This window comes from Polypterus senegalus, chromosome 1 (assembly GCF_016835505.1).
Source record: "Polypterus senegalus isolate Bchr_013 chromosome 1, ASM1683550v1, whole genome shotgun sequence".
Lineage (NCBI taxonomy): Eukaryota > Metazoa > Chordata > Cladistia > Polypteriformes > Polypteridae > Polypterus > Polypterus senegalus.
Window position 1 is genome coordinate 87,830,541 of NC_053154.1, and position 21,693 is coordinate 87,852,233.

The following is a 21,693-nucleotide window of genomic DNA, read 5'->3' on the forward strand; positions in this document are numbered from 1 at the left end:
TCACACATTAAAACAATCACACTCAAACAAGTCAAAGAACTTTAAGTTTTGGAATGGTTGGTAAAAATCTAATTTTAAATGCATTCGACATATTGTAACAAGACATGAAATGCAAGTTTCTTGTTTGGTAAACACAAATAGTTGTGAAAGGAGTAGTTAGCCTACATGTTTCCACAGTGCTGTAAGAAAATTGATAGATTGCAGTTATTATAGCTAAATGTGGAATAATATCCCAATAAATTCATTGGAAAAATTTACCATTTTGAAAAAGTAAACTAGTAATCGCGCTATTGCGTATCTTGCTTGCTGGGTCTACAGGTAAGGCATGTGGCAGTTTAGGGTGCAGCACAAAGAATAAAAGTGCCCAGAGGCACCATGAGCTTGCCAGACAGATCAGCTATCATTGCTTTTATCTGAGAAGCACCTCCTGTTATTACCTAAGAAACATCAACTGCTGGAAGTTGGTGCATTAGCTGTACTGTAGAGAAGTATTTGTAGTTTCGAGCTAGAGTGTTTTTTTTTTTATCATTTAAACGGTATAGCATCTCTTTCTGCAAATTACAAAATGTGATTACTTTAGAAATTATGCTTATTTAATTAGAAACAATTACAGTATATGCTTTTGTAAATACTGATTCCATGAATATTTTATACTATTTTCAAAAATATATACCATTACAATGTGCTTTACATTTTTCTTCAGTAGTTTTTTTATAATTTTAGTAATAGCTTCAAATTCCCACTGGTTATTAGAATAATGCAAAATATTAACGTATTGTTATCTACAATAGTTTTCTAATTAAAGAATGAAAAACACTCAGATTTTTACATTACAAGGGTACACCTGAAATTGTGTTTAATATATTTTCAATTGATTTCATGGCACTGCAATGTGTAGTCGCCTTGCCAATCCATCATCCTCAGCTCTATTGTTAGTGTAGTTTGCACGTACCCCCTTGTCTGCATGACTTTTCAAGCCACATCCCCAAAGACTTAATCATTAAGTTGATTGGCCTCAAACAAGTGTGGGCACACCGTCCAAAAGGTCGGTTCCTGTTTTTTCCACAGTTATCCTGAATTGGATTAAGCAGAACTGAATATTATGTTCTAAATTATGTGTTCTCTTTTCATATAGTGAGTAGACACGTATTAGTGACCTAGTACATACTGGCTTGCATTTGGAAAGATTTTAGTGATTATTTCAATTTAAACTACAAATTCACGTCACAAGGATATAATATTAGGCCTATTTGGTTTTATAGTACACTGACTCTACTAATTGTACAGAGTGCTCCAGAAGCTAGAGGATAAAGACATCATCTCTTCTCTTGGGGTGTTAAGGAGATCCATTAATAAAATACTCGTGAGAGTATCCTTGAAGAACACAGATCCATCTGCCTAATCCAATTTTATGCATTTTACTAGATGCAAAGTAAGAACCTACTCAAGAAAGAGTACTTACTACAAGAACACAGATACAAAGGAATATTCACTAGCAAAATGAAAAACAGACCATAAAGGTTAATAAGAATAATTTGTGAACAAATTTAAGGAAGGGAAATACTAAACTACTGACTATGACAAAAAATCTTAACCACACCATTTCAAGAATTTCAAGATTTGATAGGTTTGTTGGATAATCTTTATTGGTTACATCTTTAACATGGGCAGAGTTGATTACAAATATTTCAACATATTTTAAACTATCTCTTCCTTCTAAAGGTCTTAATTAAATGTTTTTCATTCTAATAAAATTAATAACATGTGGTATAAAGAAAGATGGATGAGTTGCTATTAGATGAACAAAATTCAATGTAACAGACAAGCAAAATACGGTACAGTAGAGGTCTAACTATTAATCTTTAGATTATCATAAATGTTTTTTAAAAGTAAAAGTCAGCAGATAGATATATAAAGATGAAGTGTATTGATTCAAGTTTTAACATTAGACAGTTGACAACTGAGACAAATAATCCAAAACATTTGCCATAATATGTATTACAATTATTTACAGTACATGTTACCAGAGAACTGAATGTTACAAACTAAGAATTATTAAGCTGGAAGAAAGAGAATATGACAAAACGTATTTGAAATAAACTATATTTACATCCTACCAGTGGACATAATTAAGGGACTGACCTTAAAAAGTTTTAAAGAAAAATCTGAAGCTTCTGATAAATGAATTCATTAATAAGTTGTTGACAATTTAGTTTACTGACTCAACTGGCTTTCTTTTAACACCTGTGCCAGACACCTATCCACATTTTCCATTTTTTCTTCCCACTCTTTCACACATTTGTCTACATTGTCGTCAGTAACAACTTTGAAAGCAACAAGGGCAATAATTCCTTCGGCAAAAAGACACTGCAGAAATGTGCACAGCTTCTTCATAACCTCAGGGTCATTGTCTGAACTTTTCTTATAAACCTCCAGAATAGGCTCCCCAAATAATTTTTTTTCCCACAAGACATTATCATAAAGGCTGTCCAGATTCATGCTTCGTTTACACTCTTTAAATGTCTTAATAAATTCGTCAGTCTCTTGCTTTTTAAAATTTTCCTTGGCTTCATACATATCTTTAAACTTTTTAAACTGATGTTTGATGTTTTTCACTGTATCATCATTCTGTAAAATAACTGACATTTTTTTGATATTATTCAGTGTTTTCTTATTTTCAGTTAAAATCTTTTCTATTTTTGGAAGAAGTTCATTCAAGTCTTTCTGAACCTCTTGGTCTTCATCTTTGTCCACTGCACTTGATATACCCTTCATTACTAATCCCACTATGCCAAACACAGGGTGAACCACTGCTGCGTTACATGATATTTCTGCGATGCCCATCCAAATTCCACGCATAATTTGCTTAACTTCAGAGTTATCCATGGTTTTCCAAGTAGTTAAATGTTTTGTAAGACACAACTAAAAAAGAAAAGTAACAAAATATCTAATAATTCAAAGGTTAGGCATTTAATATAATTTCAACTTAATGAAGAAAAAATCATGCTTCAAAAACATTTTCTTGACCAATAATAAATTTAAAGAGCTAAAGAGATATTTAGAAAACCTTTTCTAAAGAAAAAAATGAAATTATTATTGATCAGTAAGTACTCATTGTCACACGCATGTGCATTCGGGAAGGTTTAAGGGCTCTGGTGATGGTAATTCTCTGCTGATCCAGAGGTTGACACTCCATATTAATGCTTTTTCTTCTTCTCCCTCTACAGACAGGAGGATTGATGGCTTTTCCACCGATGACATCATTTCCGGTGTCTGCCTGTCTGGGAAACATCATAACCTCCATCTTTGACAGTTAGATTCAGACTCCTGTTTAAAAAGACATTTTCTACAGTGCTTATTAACTGTGTTTTATTTCTTTTTTAAATTCAATTATATGAGATGTGCCTATGGGTGCTCCAACACTCCTTACTGTCTCTGCCTTTGTTTTTACATCATGTAAAATAACATTAAATAAATCAAAGGTAATTGTATGCCAGGGTTTATAATGTTTGAAAAGACATTTGAATAAGCAGCTACATAACCACATAGTGATTTATTTTAATTCTTACTTAAAGACTAATTATATATATTTAAAAATGTATTATTCATAAATTCACATACTTTTATTAATGTCTTCCAATAAATATAGATGAGCATTTCATGTTATATACTTTTGGATTATATGAAAAATTATTTTACTGATATTGGATTTTAATGATGGTTGAAAGTTTGTTGTGTTTAGCATTATTAAACATGAAGCATTATTAACACTTACTGTTATGTTTTATTCATCCTTCAATGAAACCAATTTTCCAATTCAAGCTTGGCATTTTGTGAAGCTGGAGCCTACCCCAATAATACTCTATAAAAGACGAGAATCAAAACTCTTTTGCCACAACTTAACACACATGAGCCTTTTGGAATGAGTGAGGAAAACTGGAGCAGTCTGAGAAGGTGTATATAAATGTAATGAATTATTAATTATTATTATTATTATAAGGTACTCTCAGGCAGTGACTGGTCCAGGAGTTGTATGCAGGAGTAGAGAGACATCTTAACTAACTACTTCACTGCAATGCATGTCTTATTAATAATGATGAAATTAGTCAGCACTACTTTATTGTATACCATAATATTATTGTACAGTATACTGTATTGTATTATTGTATTGTAATATATATTGTATTATTGTATACTATAATATTACTTTATTGTATTGTAATGTACCCATATACAGTATAAACATGGTTCCTTCCTTTTTATTATGGAACTATCAAACACAAATTTTTGATTACAAAGATTTAAAATATAACACAATAAGCATTGAAATTGTTCCTACTACAACATTATTTTCTATGTTCATGTTGCTTATTATCACAATATCCTCCCTCTCATTTACAGTCTTTTTCTCTTTATCAAGGCTTCTCTCTACGCTTCATCTTTTCAACTAGAACAGCCGCTTCTTAATCAGACCTAGTGTTTTATTACATGTTTAGGATGTATGTAGGACATTCCAAAACACTCCAGATAACACATCTTCAGATAGGTAGAACTTTTACTACAATTCTGATATACAGCACATGTTCTGATTAAGTTGGAAAATTACACTCTAAACCTAATGGACAGATGCATTGGAACTTCAAGTCTCTAACATTAAAAGTTTGATTCAAAATTTAACTCTTATTCAGCCTTTGGAGTGCAGAACATGGAGAACATGCAAACTCCACAAATTCATTGACTGGATGTTGAACTGAAAGCAGGTCTCCAAGCTATGAGTAAACAGCATATTCCACTAGGCCAGTATAGCCATTATCTTTTAACCAATGTGAGCAACTTAATGCAGTTATGTTATAACACACCTTCACTCAGTACAACCAAAACAAATATCTTATTAGTGACTTGTATTACACTGAATATTAATTGGGCAGCATTATGGTGCAGTGGTTAGTTCTGCTATCTGACCCACTTCAGAGTCCTCATGTCACATATTGGCTTGGACAGCTCTGTGTTTATATGCATATTCTCTCCATGTTGCTTTGCGATTCGCCAGATGCCTTAGTTTTAACCCACATCACAAAGAAGTGACAAAGGGCAGCCCTGGCGGAGTCCAACTCTCACTGGAAAAGGGCTCGACTTACTGCCGGCAATGCGGACCAAGCTCTGACACCGATTGTACAGGGACCGAACAGCTCTTATCAGGGGTCCGTACCCCATACTCCCGGAGCACCCCCCACAGGATTCCCTGAGGGACACGGTCGAATGCCTTTTCCAAGTCCACAAAACACATGTAGACCGGTCGGGCAAACTCCCATGCACCCTTCAGGACTCTGCTAAGGGTGAAGAGCTGGTCCACTGTTCCGCGACCAGGACGAAAACCACACTGTTCCTCCTGAATCCGAGGTTCGACTATCCGACGGATCCTCCTCTCCAGAACCCCTGAATAGACTTTTCCAGGGAGGCTGAGGACTGTGATCCCTCTATAGTTGGAACACACCCTCCGGTCCCCCTTTTTAAAGAGGGGGACCACCACCCCGGTCTGCCAATCCAGAGGCACTGTCTCCGATGTCCATGCGATGTTGCAGAGACGTGTCAACCAAGACAGTCCTACAACATCCAGAGCCTTAAGGAACTCCGGGGTATCTCATCCACCCCGGGGCCCTGCCACCAAGGAGTTTTTGACCACCTCGGTGACTTCAGTCCCAGAGATGGGAGAGCCCACCTCAGAGTCCCCAGGCTCTGCTTCCTCATTGGAAGGCATGTTAGTGGGATTGAGGAGGTCTTCGAAGTACTCCTCCCACCGACCCACAACGCCCGAGTCGAGGTCAGCAGCGCACCATCCCCACCATATACGGTGTTGACACTGCACTGCTTCCCTCCTGAGACGCCGGACGGTGGACCAGAATCTCCTCGAAGCCGTCCGAAAGTTTCTCCATGGCCTCCAAACTCCTCCCATGCCCGAGTTTTGCCTCAGCAACAACGAAGCCGCGTTCGCTTGGCCTGCCGGTACCTATCAGCTGCCTCCAGAGACCCACAGGACAAAAAGTCCTATAGGACTCCTTCTTCAGCTTGACGGCATCCCTCACGCCGGTGTCCACCAACGGGTTGGGGATTGCCGCCACGACAGGCACCGACCACCTTGCGGCCACAGCTCCGTCAGCCGCCTCAACAATAGAGGCACGGAACATGGCCCATTCGACTCAATGTCCCCACCTCCCTCGGGACGTGGTTGAAGTTCTGCCGGAGGTGGGAGTTGAAGCTACTTCTGACAGGGGACTCTGCCAGCCGTTCCCAGCAGACCCTCACAACACGCTTGGGCCTACCAGGTCTGACCGGCATCTTCCCCACCATGAAGCCAACTCACCACCAGGTGGTGATCAGTTGACAGCTCCGCCCCTCTCTCACCCGAGTGTCCAAGACATATGGCCGCAAGTCAACGACACGACCACAAAGTCGATCATCGACCTGAGGCCTAGGGTGTCCTGGTGCCAAGTGCACATATGAACACCCTTATGCTTGAACATGGTGTTCGTTATGGACAATCCATGACGAGCACAGAAGTCCAATAACAAAACACCGCTCGGGTTCAGATCGGGGGGGCCATTCCTCCCAATCACGCCCTTCCAGGTCTCACTGTCATTGCCCACGTGAGCATTGAAGTCTCCCAGCAAAACGAGGGAATCCCAGAAGGTATGCCCTCTAGCAACCCTCCAGAGACTCCAAAAGGGTGGATACTCCAAACTGCTGTTCGAGCATACGCACAAACAACAGTCAGGACCCTTCCCCACCCGGCGGAGGGAGGCCACCCTCTCGCCCACCGGGTAAACCCCAATGCACAGGCTCCAGTGGGGGCAATAAGTATGCCCACACCTGCTCGGCCTCTCACCGGGGGCAACTCCAGAGTGGTAGAGAGCCCAGCCCCTCTCAAGGAGATTGGTTCCAGAGTCCAAGCTGTGCGCCGAGGTGAGTCCGACTATATCTAGCGGAACCTCTCGACCTCGCGCACTAGCTCAGGCTCCTTCCCCTTCAGAGAGGTGACATTCCACGTCCCAAGAGCCAGTTTCTGTAGCCGAGGATCAGACCGCCAAGGTCCACGCCTTCGGCCACCACCCAACTCACACTGGACCCAACCTCCTTGGCCCCTCCCATAGGTGGTGAGCCTATGGGGAGGAGGACCCACGTTACCTCTTCGGGCTGTGCCCGCCGAGCCCCATGGGTGCAGGCCCGGCCACCAGGTGCTCGCCATCGAGCCCCACCTCCAGGCCTGGCTCCAGAGGGGGCCCGTGACCAGCCCGGGCAAGGGATAACATCGTCCAAGGTTTTTATTCTTCATTAGAGGTTTATTGAACCGCTCTTTGTCTCATCCCTCACCTAGGACCAGTTTGCCTTGGGTGGCCCTACCAGGGGCATAAAGCCCCGGACAACATAGCTCCTAGGATCATTGGGACACGCAAACCCCTCCACCACGATAAGGTGACGGTTCAAGGATGGTTCAAACTTTTATGGACAGAATTTCTAGGCGCAGCCAGGGTGTTGAAGGGGTCCGGTTTGGTGGACTCAGGATTGGGTCACTGCTTTTTGCAGATGATGTTGTCCTGTTTGCTTCATCAGGCCGTGATCTTCAGCTCTCTGGATCGGTTCGCAGCTGAGTGTGAAGCGGCTGGGATGAGAATCAGCACCTCCAAATCCGAGAGCATGGTCCTCAGCCGGAAAAGGGTGGAGTGCCCTCTCAGGGTTGGGGGAGAGATCCTGCCCCAAGTGGAGGAGTTCAAGAATCTCGGGGTCTTGTTCACGAGTGAGGGAAGAATGGAGCGTGAGATCGACAGGCGGTGCGGCATCCGCAGTGATGCGGGCTCTGCATCTGTCTGTCGTGGTGAAAAAAGAGCTGAGCCGTAAGGCAAAGCTCTCAATTTACCAGTCGATCTACGCTCCTACCCTCACCTATGGTCATGAGCTATGGGTAGTGACCGAAAGAACGAGATCGCGAATACAAGCGGCTGAAATGAGTTTCCTCCACAGGGTGTCTGGGCTTTCCCTTAAAGATAGCGTGAGAAGCTCAGTCATCCGGGAGGGGCTCAGAGTAGAGCCGCTGCTCCTCCGCATCGAGAGGAGTCAGATGAGGTGGCTCGGGCATCTGATCAGGATGCCTCCTGGACGCCTCCCTGGTGAGGTGTTCCGGGCACGTCCAACCGGGAGTAGGCCCCGGGGAAGACCCAGGACACGCTGGAGGGACTATGTCTCCTGGCTGGCCTGGGAACGCCTTGGGATTCTCCCGGAAGAGCTGGAAGAAGTGGCCGGGGAGAGGGAAGTCTGGGCCTCTCTGCTTAAGCTGCTGCCCCTGCGACCCGACCTCGGATAAGCGGAAGAGGATGGACAAAGAAGTGACTTTGAACTCGCTTTCTAACTTCCCTTTTGGAAGCATCACCTCTTTTAATCTGTCCTTTAAAATTAGCTGCTCACAGTACTCAGGGCTTTCCTGAAGTCACGCCTCTTCTTTGTTGGTTTTAAACTGTCACTCTGTTTTCATTTGTCTTATACTTGAATCCTTTTTCAGGTATTTCAATCTTTTTTTTAAATAATAGCTGAAGGTTAGGGACACAATGTTTTTATGTGTCCTTTTCTAATTTATTAGTATAGGAATATACTTCCCAATTTTGTTCCTTTTACATGCTCATAAAATCCTTGAATAACTTAATTTTGTAGTTTCTGGTGTGGTTTATAAAATATCTTTATGATTAAACATCTTATGAAAGATGCTATACAAGTCGAAACTTGTATTACCTACGCCTATATGAATTTAGAAATTGACTTTTACAATGCATTTTGCAACAAAGCCTTTAACTACAACTTCAGGTTTTGCAGGAATATTAAAAGTATTTTAAGCCTTTAGTGACTACTACCATTTTTCTAAAACAGGAATAGTGGAAGGCTCCATTAAATAATATAATATAAAGCATGATATTCTATCATAAAACAATGAAAATACTTTCATACATTGTTTCTTTTTATAATTCTAAATAAATTTTACAAATTTAAATATTAAAAAAGTTAGCTCATTTTTTCTGTACCTCTTATGGGACAGCTTCCGTTCAGCTAAACAGCAAACCAAAGGTATCTGGATGTCTTGTCTGTGTGCTTCTTCTGCTTCTCCAGTGCCTTTTCTTCACATTTAAATGCTTTTCAGCACCAAGGTAAAAAAAAAAACAAAAAAGGAGTGAACTGTTTTGATTTGTCTTTTGAAATGTATGTGGGAGGAGTCAATGATCTTTGTAATTTTGAGTAATCTGTTGCTTCAGGCTTTGAGCAGATATCTTTCATATTTTTACTTGTTATTTCAATACACTTTAGTGACATTGTTTTGTGGGAATATGTTTTCTATATTGCAAAGTCTTTGAGAGAAAAGAATGTAGTAAAAAGCAAAATGACACCTGTTATTGGCTAACTAAAAAGATTACAATATGCAAGCTTTCGAGGCAACTCAGGCCCCTTCTTCAGGCAAGATGTAATATAGAAACTGTAGTTCCCTGTGTTTATATACACATTTGTCCTAGTGTGTGTACAGTATATAAACATAGGGAACTCCATTTGATCATTTTCCTCAATAAATAAATGACCAAGTATAATATTTTTGTCTCATTTGTTTAACTGGTTTCTCTTTATCTACTTTTAGGACTAGAGTGAAAATCTGATGATGTTTTAGGTCATATTTATGCAAAAAAATAGAAAATTCTACTGGGTTCACAAACTTTCAAGCACAACTGTAAGCAAACACACATACCCTAACCACAAAAGTACTGTATGCATGCTGTATACACGTGCAGTTATTCCCTAGCACTTCAACCCACACAAGTACCGTATAAATAACACATGCACAGACTGCTTTCCCTAGTATTCCTATAGACTTACTTATCATAGGCACAAACAACGTGCAAAGTCTTAGATATATCTCAGACCTAAATATTACCTTTGGTCTTGAAGAACATATTCAGAAATACAATGCCTCAACATCCCTGGCTAAAGGCCATTTATCAACCAGTGAGTGTTTTACGTTTATGCACTGTTCATTATTGGTCCTTATCCAACATATAGGTATCCCTATCCTATGATTCCTAGGTCATTTTCATATGTTTTCGATTTTCTGTTGTGTATTCAAATCTAACATTCCTACATTTAATACTTTACATTTACTTACATTCAGTTTCATCCCCAACAAATCTGCCCAAGCCTGTATGCTGTCTAAATCTCTCTGTAATGATTCAACTGATTCCAGATTATATGCTCCTCCACCTAGTTTGGTATCATCACAAGTTAACTAGCTTGTTATTTATACTCCTGTTAAAATATTATTTATGTATATTTTAAAAATAGCAGCAGCCCCAGCATTGATTCCTGAGGGACACCACCTTTTAACATCCTTGCACCATAACCCTTTGCTTCCTGTGAAACTGCAAAGATGTTTCTGGGCTGGATTTATACTTTTTATTTTTATTTTTATTTTGATTTTAATTAGCTTACTAATATGAACATCTCTCATGTATGAATCTGACTTGAATTTGAGGTCTAGTTTCAGTTTTTTGACTCAGTTTTTGAGATGTCCATAACAGTCATTTTGGTGTAGCAGCACATGAATAAATGAAAGATAAGTGACAGCCTGTGATTTAAGATCATAGCACCATGACTTGAATGGTGCTCCAGTTAGTCAACCAGACAATTTTGCAGCCATGTTTTTAAATAAAGTGAAAGTTCCCTTCCAGTTAGGATGAAGATTGCCTCTCTTAATAAAACTCCTTCCACTCTTTTACAAAGGCTAACATTTTATTTGTCCTCCAGAAGTCACATTTATGAAATTTGCGTTCACATTAAAATAAGTCCAAAATGTACGTAAGGAGCTTTCTACCAAAATAAAGGATATATAAAAGAAAACTTGATGGGAGAACTTGTGTATATTTACAGCAACTCTAACCTATCCATATGGTTCAGAGAAAGTGGGAAATGATGACACCCTTGATAAATTAAGGAAATGCAGCCAAAGCCACTAAAAACATGACTCACAAGCATAAGAATTCATATCATCGAGTTGTTATTATAATGTGTGTTGATGTCACCAACATATTAAACCACAAAACTTATTAATATGATGCCTTTTCAGTTGCTTTTAAGAGAGCCAACGCTGTGTATTTGCACTGAAGAACATTTTTTTAAAGTTTATATCAGCTACCTGTTGTCACATCTTGCAGGACAAGGAACTAATGTCATCACCTGTTGTCTGTAACTGTGTTAAGTAAAAACATGGACATGATTCACTCCCTGCATAAAGAAAGCTATAAATATACCCTATAGCCTATTCATAATTCAATGGTTTGACACAACATGACTTGTTTGGTAATGCTTGAAGAATATGCAAGTGTTCACATACAAAGGAAACTATTTAGGCCACCAAGAACCATTCTCTTGGAACTATGTTCTGAATTGAGAATTATGAGGAGATGGACACTGCTTAATGCACCGACAACATATAAAGAAGGCATTGGTGTGGCACCCAGGATTCTGCTGGGACACTTTACAATGTGGTCATCCTGTGTGGCTCCTTCACCACCTCCTTTAATAAATCTGATTGCTGTGACATTATGTTAGTCTCAACATGTTGGTGCAAGGTGGCCAGTGTAGTCACCGGGGAGACATTTTATTTTAAGATCTTAATAATCTAAAAGATGTGTATATTGGTTAGATTAGAAAATTTTAAATATGTGTGTATGCAAAGGTCACGTGGTGCTTTGCCTGGGATGACTCTTAAATAAACATTCATTTCTTTTGGGTTATGTGCTGGATAATAGATATGTTTATTATGGAGAATACATTTTGTGAGCTTTTGAGCTACTCTCTATTTATTTGGTGTAATTGAAATAATTGCTTTAGACAAAATAAAGGTTTGGGGACCGTCCCCATATATTGTTGGCGAGACAATAAGCAAAAAAAAAGATGTTGATTCAAAGTCGGGAATTACAATGAATCTAATTGAGACAAAATGGCGTTTATATGTAAAAGAAAAAACATGTGACAGGAAATGGTTGGCAGTCTGGAAGCTTTACAGGAAGTGACGTCTTCAGTGTTGGCCAGAAGTGACGTCATCAGGGATGGCCGGAAGTGACGTCATCGCGGCCATCTTGAAAACCCGAAAGTTGATTTATTATTTCCAGTCTTGGTTTCTGTTGGCAAAAAGAGTTCAGGTAAGCACCACGTGACAACCCCTCATCTCGCGATGTTTCACTCACCTTTAGGCTCTCTGACTGCCTCCTAATCGCACATGTGTGACATTGGATAAAGTTTAATTCTTATTTTGCCATTACTATCTGATGTTTATGTGGCACGGAGCTATGTGTCACAACTTATGAGTGGCATTTTGATGAAATTTGCAAAAGTTCCATTATAAATACCATGATTCTGTGATGTAGGTTCATCCCTTGGTCTAATAAATATATCTAAAACATTTCTAGAATAGTTAATGTATTTATCAAGTAGACTAACTGCTAGGCTTTGTTTCAGTTTTCAACTATCTTTTATTCCCGACTTGTCTTTCAATTTGCCCCTTTGTTTACCCTCAATCAACGTAGTTCTGACCTTTTCTTGCCGTGTAAAGCAAGTCTTGTTGTTCTTCAGAATAAATTTTGGAGATGCTGTCTCAACATCTAAAAAGAGCTCATGAGTGACTGTATGATTTTTGAGGTTGTTACTAAGTTTGATCGCCTGGGGAAGGAGGAAATTGCTATTAGGGAACAAATGAAATGACTTACAGCCTCCGTTCAGCATGCAATGTATGAAATGTTAGCTTTCAAAGAACTCTTAAAAAAGTTTAATATGACTGAACTACACCTTCCTACTAATGAAGGCTACACCAGAGATCCAAAAAAGTTTTGTAGATTAATGTGAGAAAGCATTGAATCTCCAAACCTCGCACTTAGGCAGATGATGGAGCTACAGTTGCTTACATTGCTTCTTTCTCTTTAATAAATCTATGTACGCAAAATTTTTAACTTTTTTTTAAAGAGTTTACATGTGTTTTTGATATTCCCAGTTGCACTCATAATGCTACATTATATCTTTTGGAACCATAGCATCTGATTTGGGTTGGAATGAAGCCACTTTAGTAATAGAATTTAGAGATGGATTGTCCAATAAAATTGAGGATGAAATTTAGAAGAGACTGTTTTGCTGCTGCACTCAGTTTTAGAGAAAATATTAGCCGTAATAGTTAACAATTGCACCAGTGTTAAAGGCATTCATTTTGATACTTTACTTTCTCGGTATTTAAAATACAGAGAATTCTCTCTGCAAGCACATCTGAAAGAAGTCCCAGAGTTGCTATTTGACTATTGAGCAATATGAATTAGTAATTCTTCATTTCAGACTGTTTTTTGAATAATATTTGTGCAGAGCTTCAACAGAGAAACATCATGTACTTGCCAGAATGCTAAAAGACAAGGGGCCTTGTGTATAATGCCTTGCATAGAATTCTCTATGGACAAAACTAGAAATGTGAAAATGCAAAAAAGAAACATTCAGATGCATAAAACTGTGAGTAAGCAAAGTTCTACGCACTCTTCCTTTAAAAATCCCAATTAACGTGAATTTTAACACATGCACGTGCCTACAGCTCCACCCCAACTCCTCCCAGAATCTTACCTATTTGAATAGGCAAATTAATATAAAAAGCCCCTTCTGTTAAGTGTTTTGTTAAAAGACAATGGCAAAAGCACTTTTAATAAAGAAGAACTTTAGCAAATGCAAAATAGAGGTCTTGCTCAGTGAAGTGTAGGCAAGGAGAAACATACTATTTGGTGGCTTAAGCAGTGGTATAAGCAGCAAAAGGAAACTGAAGAAGTGGTACAGTGTGGCAGAGGCACTCAAAAGTTCAAGTTCAGGAAGTCGCACATTGCCCAAAATAAAAACAAATAGTTATATATCAAAGTTGACATGAAAAGGCAAGTCGCAGCACACAGTCTGAGTCTCATAAGGAAGCATATTAGGGCTACAGAGAAGAAAAAAAATAGGGTCACGGGGATTAAAAGGGTCTATGTCAAGATTGAAGTTGAAATGTCAGCTCGAAATTTTCAGTTTAATCTTCTAGTTTATTTTGTCATTAAAGTAGAATGTTGTAAACTTAATCTGAAAATCAATGTTTCATTTACTAGAGTTTCTCCAACTCCATTGTAACCAAAATTGCACGTTAAATGCTTAGTATTCAACCCAATTGTTAGTCACTATGTGCTTCTTAAATGGGCTTTCCCTTACGCTGGAGACACACAGAATACATTACATTCATGATATTACATCTGTCATAACATTTTAGAATTCTAAGATATGAACAATATAATCTTCATGATGAAATGCATTATAGCATGTATACTGCTTTGGAGTAAGGGGGTCACATCCTCTCTGTTCCCCACCTAGAGTTTGTATGTTTTCCTATTGGGTTTCCTCAGCATATTTCGGTTTCCTTCCAAAGGCATGCAGGTTATGGGATTTGGTGATGCTAAATTAATGCTACTACTGTATGTGTGCGCTCGTATTCACCTTGCTATGACCTAGCGCCCTGTACAGGGATTGTTTCTAAAGTTAACAATTTATCTGTAAAATGTGATTTACATACTTTAATGCATTTCATCATAGAAATGACATCAATTATACATCCTCGAATTCTAGCAGTATACAGCTACAAGAAGATAGCTCTTGGAAATCTAAAGTAACTTACAAGCCAGTCATTATCATGGAACAGGAAATCAGTTTGATCTGTAAATATGTGCTGTCTTCTCATTCTTCCATTTGTGGTATCTTCTAACAATGCTAAAGCAGCCATAGTAGTTGAAATGGTTTGGACATTCCATGCACCTTTATTTTGTTATAGATTGATTACAATCAAGTGAATTAAACTTGTAAACGATATGCAATTCATTTGAGTGTATTTAATAAAACCTGCACCATGGATGCAAATCTTAATAAGAAAGGAAAACTACATAGAAGCAGTCGCACTGCTCTGACGCTAGGTGCTGCCTGTTTACAAAACTGAGCAGAAACATGCATACGCATGGTCTGAGACTGCCGTGAAAATATAAGGGGATTTACATGTTGTTAGCATGGAAATGGTGCATATGCAACATTTTTGTATATATGCATCGTTTACACATGAAGCCCAAGATGTCAAAACTAAGGTTGAAGTGATTCACAGTAATCGTGGTGTCTCTATTGATTGTTCTTCCTTAGGGGCAGACTACTGAATGGAAGATTCCTTATGGGTGGCACCAGTCTTATATCCTAAATAACAGGAAGCCATGAGGTTAATCGGCTGCCTGAAAATTATATTACCAGTCATTACCTGTTTGTTTCTCTTTCAGACTACAAAGAGAAATGGAGAAGCAGTTACTGTCTGTGTTTTTTTTTTTTTTGTCACCCTGCACAGTTCCACCTTCATAGTAACCTCTGCCAAATACTCAAATGGCCTGCTTGTATGAAAATACATTGGAAGATTCTGTTATGAAAACTGAAAAAAGTAATATACATTACTTGATTTAATTTAACTAAATAAAATAAATGAAACATGCTGAAAATCTAACAAAAATCTAATTACCTTAAGTATATAGTAAGTATGTAACATTCCCTGAACATGGCATGCAAACACCCCATCAGATCATGTTACATCTAGGTGACCATATCAGAGGTCCTCTAGGTTTTAATTGTAAGCAAAATAATGGAGGCAGCCACAAGGGGTGGATTCTAATAGCACACCATAACGGTCTCATTAACGATGCCTGATGCAATATTCTAAAACAGAAAAAAAAAACTTTGATCTGTCTTACTCTAGTAAACTCATATACTCATACACTTCTACCATGAGACAAGTTGGGCAGTCTCTCTTTAATTGAGTTTATTCATTCAATCATTTATTTCAATACAGGACAAAAATATATGCATCCTGGAAAAAGCAGAAACTAACCCACATTGGATATCACTTCATCCAAGGCAACCTTAAACACACAAATGTACTGATGAATGCCTTGCCAGTTCATAATTATTATTTTTTGAGGAAACTGGATGACATATAGAAAACACATATAAACATCGATGGGCATGTGGAGAGCACATATGCAGTGGCCAACCAAGCTGTGTGGTAGTTCTGCTAACATCTGCATTATGGGGTTGCCCCTCTTGCAGAGGGTTTACTGTTTTATCTCACATATATTATTATTTGCAGAAACTGTTCACATGAGTATTGGCAATATTTCATAACAGAGTGTGAAAACCTTTAAAACCTGTAAAATAAAGATCCAAAATTGACTAGACCAAGGTGATTCGGTGGGGGTATCAATAATTATGAGGTAACCCTGAAAACATTGGCATAGGATGCTAATAAAGTAAGAAGCTGCAATGCCGTCCCAAAAATTCTATAGTCTTGTACCTGCACCGTTGTATAGCTCCCACAAACAGAAACCATTGTGAAAGCATTCAGACAACACAGGAAAAGGTTTGGAGGCAGCTGTTTGTATACTTGAAGTATGGCTGCCAAAGATGAAGGTTTGGTTCATATTGAACTAACTGGTCTTAACAGATCTCAGTCCAAAAAACAAACAAACGGATAGGCAAACATGGCAGTTTTAAAGTCAGGCAGGGAAAGTGATGTCATCGGGGCAGGAACCGGAAGTAATGTCATCGGAGCCAGAACTGGAAGTGCTGCCATCAAATCCAGGTGGAATTTCCTTTGGGCAGTCTGTTGATGAAAAAGAGAAAGGATCAGTGCACTCTACCATCCCCTGGTCTGGCACATAATTACCTTCATTTGAGCCCTTTAGCTGCCTCCTATGCCAGTCATGTTATTTTGTGAGTGTCAGCTCTTGATTTCCAGAATGATAACTTTTAACAGGAGTAAACATCTGTGAAAATGTGGAAAAAAGTGGAAGTGTAAATGTAGTCTGAACCTGGCAAGGTTCATAGTAAACAAAAACAAAGAAGAACATCAGGAACACAAGTAAGTAGATATCAAGTAACTGAAGAGGAAATGAATATGCACACTGGACTAAAGAGAGGTTGAGTAGTCACAGGCTGGGCATCCAAGGTGTGCCTGTGATCAAGACACAGCTTGCAAAAGATGGCATGACTTTGACACTTAAAACCAGAAAAAGGTCAAAATGCCAGCTTCAGAAAAACAATGACATGAACATTATCTGGAAGTGCTAGTAGGTTGTTTATTGGAAAACTGTTGTACTTGTCACGTTTAAATGCTGCTATACCATGGAATCTATAATTCTATGCAATTTCTCTAGGAAAGTATTAGATAAGTAAAACTACCAAAACAAATAACTAATGATCAGGTTAATACCACTAATTTGCTTATGTGAGTTTAGTTTTTAAGCTTGCTATAAATGTATAGTATAGTATAATGTACAGAATATATTATTGGCAAAGCTTTCATGAAGTGAAAATATTTGCAATATAATTTTAATTGGGGTACTGGTTAAAGTATGCTAGGTTTCTGTGACCTTTACCTGAGTTTTATAGAGTTTTTAATTACATTCAATTCCCAAAAGTGATTCAGCTTTGTTCATGAACATCATTTTATGACTGCAATATGGCACTGTGCTAATGGAGGATCTGGCAACTGAAACATCTCTACTTACTGATATAAAATTTATTACACTGATAAGACTGCTCCTTGAGCTTGGTTTGAAATTCGTGCACATGGATTTTGACTACGATCTTTACAAAATGCATGACAACAAAAAGATGTGTATGCTAAGTCTATGGGGAAAAAATATGCTCACAGTAAATGGATTTAACTGTGTAGCTGTCACCTTTAAACTTACAGAAAGTCTGACAAAAAAGAAAATTAGGCCCTTTCGGATTATGAAATATGAATTTTTATGTTTAAAAAATTGTCATCATATCTCTAATAAATAGTAGGTATGTGTGTATTTAGTTAATTCTACCCATCTGCAGATAGGTTATTAAACATGAGGTGCTGACAGGGGTAACCTGATGCTGTTTTGAAATGATGAATGTGTTTTTTGCATCACAGGCATTGCACAAATTCCTGTAAGACTTGTTATAACATTTATCAGGGAGTGGTTTCTACACTGATTACAAACCAGTTATCTTAGTTCTTCCCAAGAAAAGGTAACAGTAGATTCTGTGTAATTGGACTGCAAAGGTCTTCTCTCATTGTATTAAAGGGCATGTCTTTCCTGATCATTCATAGTCATATCTGAGTTTATTTATAAGGCTTGATGACTCTACAAAATACTATGAAGAATTAAAATGCATTAATTAATTTTTTTTGAAGTGTTGATAATTATCTGACAAACAGCATGATGGAGACAATATCTCTGGGAGCAGTGAATGAACTTTTTAGAATTATTGGTTTAAACTTATGAATTCCTGAAAATGAAATGAGCACAACAGACTGAAAAAATTTGTGAACTTCCAGTAGGTGTGATCAAACATGAGTAAGAAAATTACAGTGTATGTTTCGTCCATGTATCACTTACATATTACATTTTTTGATTCACCTTTTGTTGTTTGATACTTTTGGAATAAAGTTCATCAAATAAATGATAAAAAAACTGAGTGGATAAAGTGCCTAGGATATCCGTGCAATTGATTTTTGCAGCTGCAAGTGAACTATGAATTATGTTGACTTGGCCAGCCACCTTAACATCCAACAGTGAAATAAAAAGCCTGTGTGTTGCTGGACTTATGTCTCATCTCTGTCTGTGTCGGTTTGGGGAGCTGGTACATCCCCTGCAGGCCACAAGTCTTTATATTTCACTGTGAGAAATGCTTCCCAATAGTTTCCCAGACTGTAAGCACAGTATAGAGCATAAATAAGCACAATAAAACATACAGCACTCCTTCCACTTCCACTTCTAACCGAGAAAAGCTTTGTACTGTACCTCCTCGTCCCAACTCTGGCCTCCCGGAGGAGACAATTTTATGTCAGACCTGGGAGTACTTCCAATACTGGGGCATAGCCTGACAGAAGCACCTCTGGGTCAGATGGGAGCCTCCTGAAATAGTGCGGCTCTTCCCCTGCAGCAACCAAGGACCATGATAGGATTATCCCTCAGGATTACAATTCTTATATATCTTTGCAGGCATCCCTACTGGGTCCATGCCAGTGGAGCACTACCATCTATTAGGCTGGGGGAGAAACTGCCCTGAATGCACTAACTCCCCCATACTATCCATTAATTCATCCTTTTGTAAGGAAAGTTGCTTCATGTCCCATCCTAGCTGGATTATACCTCCTTCCATTATGGCATCCCAGTCAGGAAAGGGTCCAGCACTGCACTCAACATACATAAGGCTTTATTACCAACAGGAATATTGAAATATGACTGATGTGTCATTGAAATGTAAAATTAAATGAGATTTTCTGTTATCTTCATTGTCCTACCACTTGAAGTCACCAAAATGTCTGTGTAGCACTTACAGATGGTCACAATTTGCTGCAACATTAAGCCAGTTTTCATCACAAGTTCATGTTTTATAAATCTTAACATTTGCATGAGGAATGGCTTACACACATTTTCAAGAATAAAGACATTTTACACAGGAACTCACAACACATTCATTCCATTACAGAGGAAGGTATTTTAGCCACACAGTAGCTGCACATGTTACAGTTTGTCAGACTTTGAAAATTATACATTTTGCTTGAGAGTATTAATTGGTTATCTAGTGGTTTTTAGTCACAGGGAATCTGGGTTTAAAAAGAGTTCTTCTGGGAATTCAGTTTCTTAAACAATGCTATATTGTATTAATGTTACATCTTTGTAACTATAATGTTGCCATTTTGTGGCCCTGTTACCGACATGCAGAAGCCATTGCTGGGTATGTTGCTGCTGAAGCTCCACACTGCGCTGTTATTTATGTGATGATATCAGAACCACAAGTATCTCAGCGTCCAAGTTTGTGTGCAAAAGTATTTTGAAGATGTTAATTTTGCTTGTTTGTAATCCTGGTTAAGATCCTTTCTGCCATCCATTTTGGTTGTAGTGATCAATCTTCGCTTTCGTTAATGCCCATGTTAGGCCAAAGTTCCTTTCCCCTCTTTCTGTCAAGATGATCTACCTGAAGAACTTCCATTCCTCTCTCTTCCCTGGAATAGGTGAAAAGACTGGGCAGGTCACCTTTCTGGATGCCCTTACTTGTATTCCTTGCACCCTTAACTCCCTGGGGCCATCCCGGGTGTGTCTTACTGTGACTGGCTTTCAATATTCATCTGGGAAAAAACAAGAAAACATATTTTGAGCAATATAAAAACTACTTGTACCATCCCTGGGCTTTACCTATGCTTCATTGCAGATTTCATGAGGAGGAGCAACCTGTGATTAAATACTGTACATTACAGGGACCATTTTGAAGAGAAACAAGGGGAAGAAAGTAAAGGTTGCACTGGCTATGTATTAACATTTCTTTTCAGATCCTCAGCAAGTGGAAGACCTGCCCAGCAACAATTGACATTACTACCATTTCATCCAAACTCCTCTTTTTGTCCCCCAAGCTATAAAGATGGCTGAGACTACATAGTACTAGTGACTAATGACTGGAATACAGAAAAAAATAGGAGCACAGTGCATTGTCAGAGAAGAAGAGAGGTAATAAAAAAGATTGGTGTTGACAGGTGAGAAGAAAAAAGTCAAGGATAAACACTGAAGCTGCCCAATAAACTAGTCATGGTGCCAGTGCAGGTTAGATCAATCTAGACAGGGCAGGTTGTAATGTTTTTGTTCTCTCTTGATTACACAACTGTAGTATGGCATAAATAAATTTGACTAAAGCCACTGCTGATGTGTATGCTCACCTGGCAAAATCTGACCTGAGGACAGAAGGCTACAGGAACCAATAGTCACACAGATTTTTATAACCTACAGCAAACAGACAAAACAAAACAAAACAAAACCAAAAAGGTCAAAATATGGAGCAAAATCAAAGACCAAAAAAATCTAATCAGAGAAAAACCCTACTGCAGCTACTGCTTAGAACTTTGGCCTAGGTTCCAAAACATAGTGTGGGAACTGTAACATGTAAAACTGTAATATACTTTAGGCACTGTTGTGCATGAACTAGTTCAAAAGAGAACGTTCATTGAGCAAGCTCGTTTTTCACGAACAGTGAACTTAACATAACCTATTTGCAAGTAAAGAACTTGAACGTGAGCTAGTTCAGTCTTATGTGACATTCTGTATCTGGTTTGGTCCAAATTAAACGTTTGGCCTTACCCTGTAATGTAGGGGTGGAGCCGAATCTGAATACGGTATTTGGATAAGCACAAATAGGGGATTTTTACAAATATGTATTTTGCACAAATTTCTTGCCATTTATTTGCATTTGGAAAAAAAATACATAAAATCAAACAGGCACTCTCTGTGTCTACCTGCTTGTGCTTAGGCTGCACCCCCACTGACACGAGCACTCTGTGAAGCTCCGCTTTCGCTTTTAGGGAAAAGCTGTACTTCGTGAGGCCACTTGACATTTTTCCCCATTGGACATGCAATATGTGACACGAATTTTGACCTGCAGTATAATATGTTAGTTCCCCTACACGCTGGTTCCACGATCACCATTTGTGTCAGATGGTTGGAAATAGAGCAGTAATTTATATGTACAGTATACTTTCATCTACTTAATTTCTTTTTTGCATATATG

General features: G+C 38.6%; 1 protein-coding gene and 1 long non-coding RNA gene across 2 annotated transcripts in view; both read right to left on the reverse strand.

Annotated features, from left to right (window-relative positions):
• Positions 1-1,624: 1,624 nt before the first annotated feature.
• LOC120528828 (protein rapunzel-like) lies at positions 1,625-9,171 on the reverse strand. The gene is made up of 2 exons (XM_039752928.1): positions 9,066-9,171; positions 1,625-2,922 (listed from the first exon to the last, which is right to left on the reverse strand). The coding sequence occupies exon 2, from the start codon at positions 2,884-2,886 to the stop codon at positions 2,215-2,217; it is 672 nt and encodes a 223-aa protein (XP_039608862.1). The 5' UTR covers positions 2,887-2,922; positions 9,066-9,171; the 3' UTR covers positions 1,625-2,214.
• A 10,331-nt stretch (positions 9,172-19,502) lies between these two features.
• The window catches only part of LOC120528894, a 92,388-nt gene continuing 90,197 nt past the window's right edge, over positions 19,503-21,693 (reverse strand). Inside the window, exon 4 of the long non-coding RNA XR_005633595.1 lies at positions 19,503-20,266. This is a non-coding gene — a long non-coding RNA (uncharacterized LOC120528894). The remainder of the gene's footprint in view (positions 20,267-21,693) is intronic.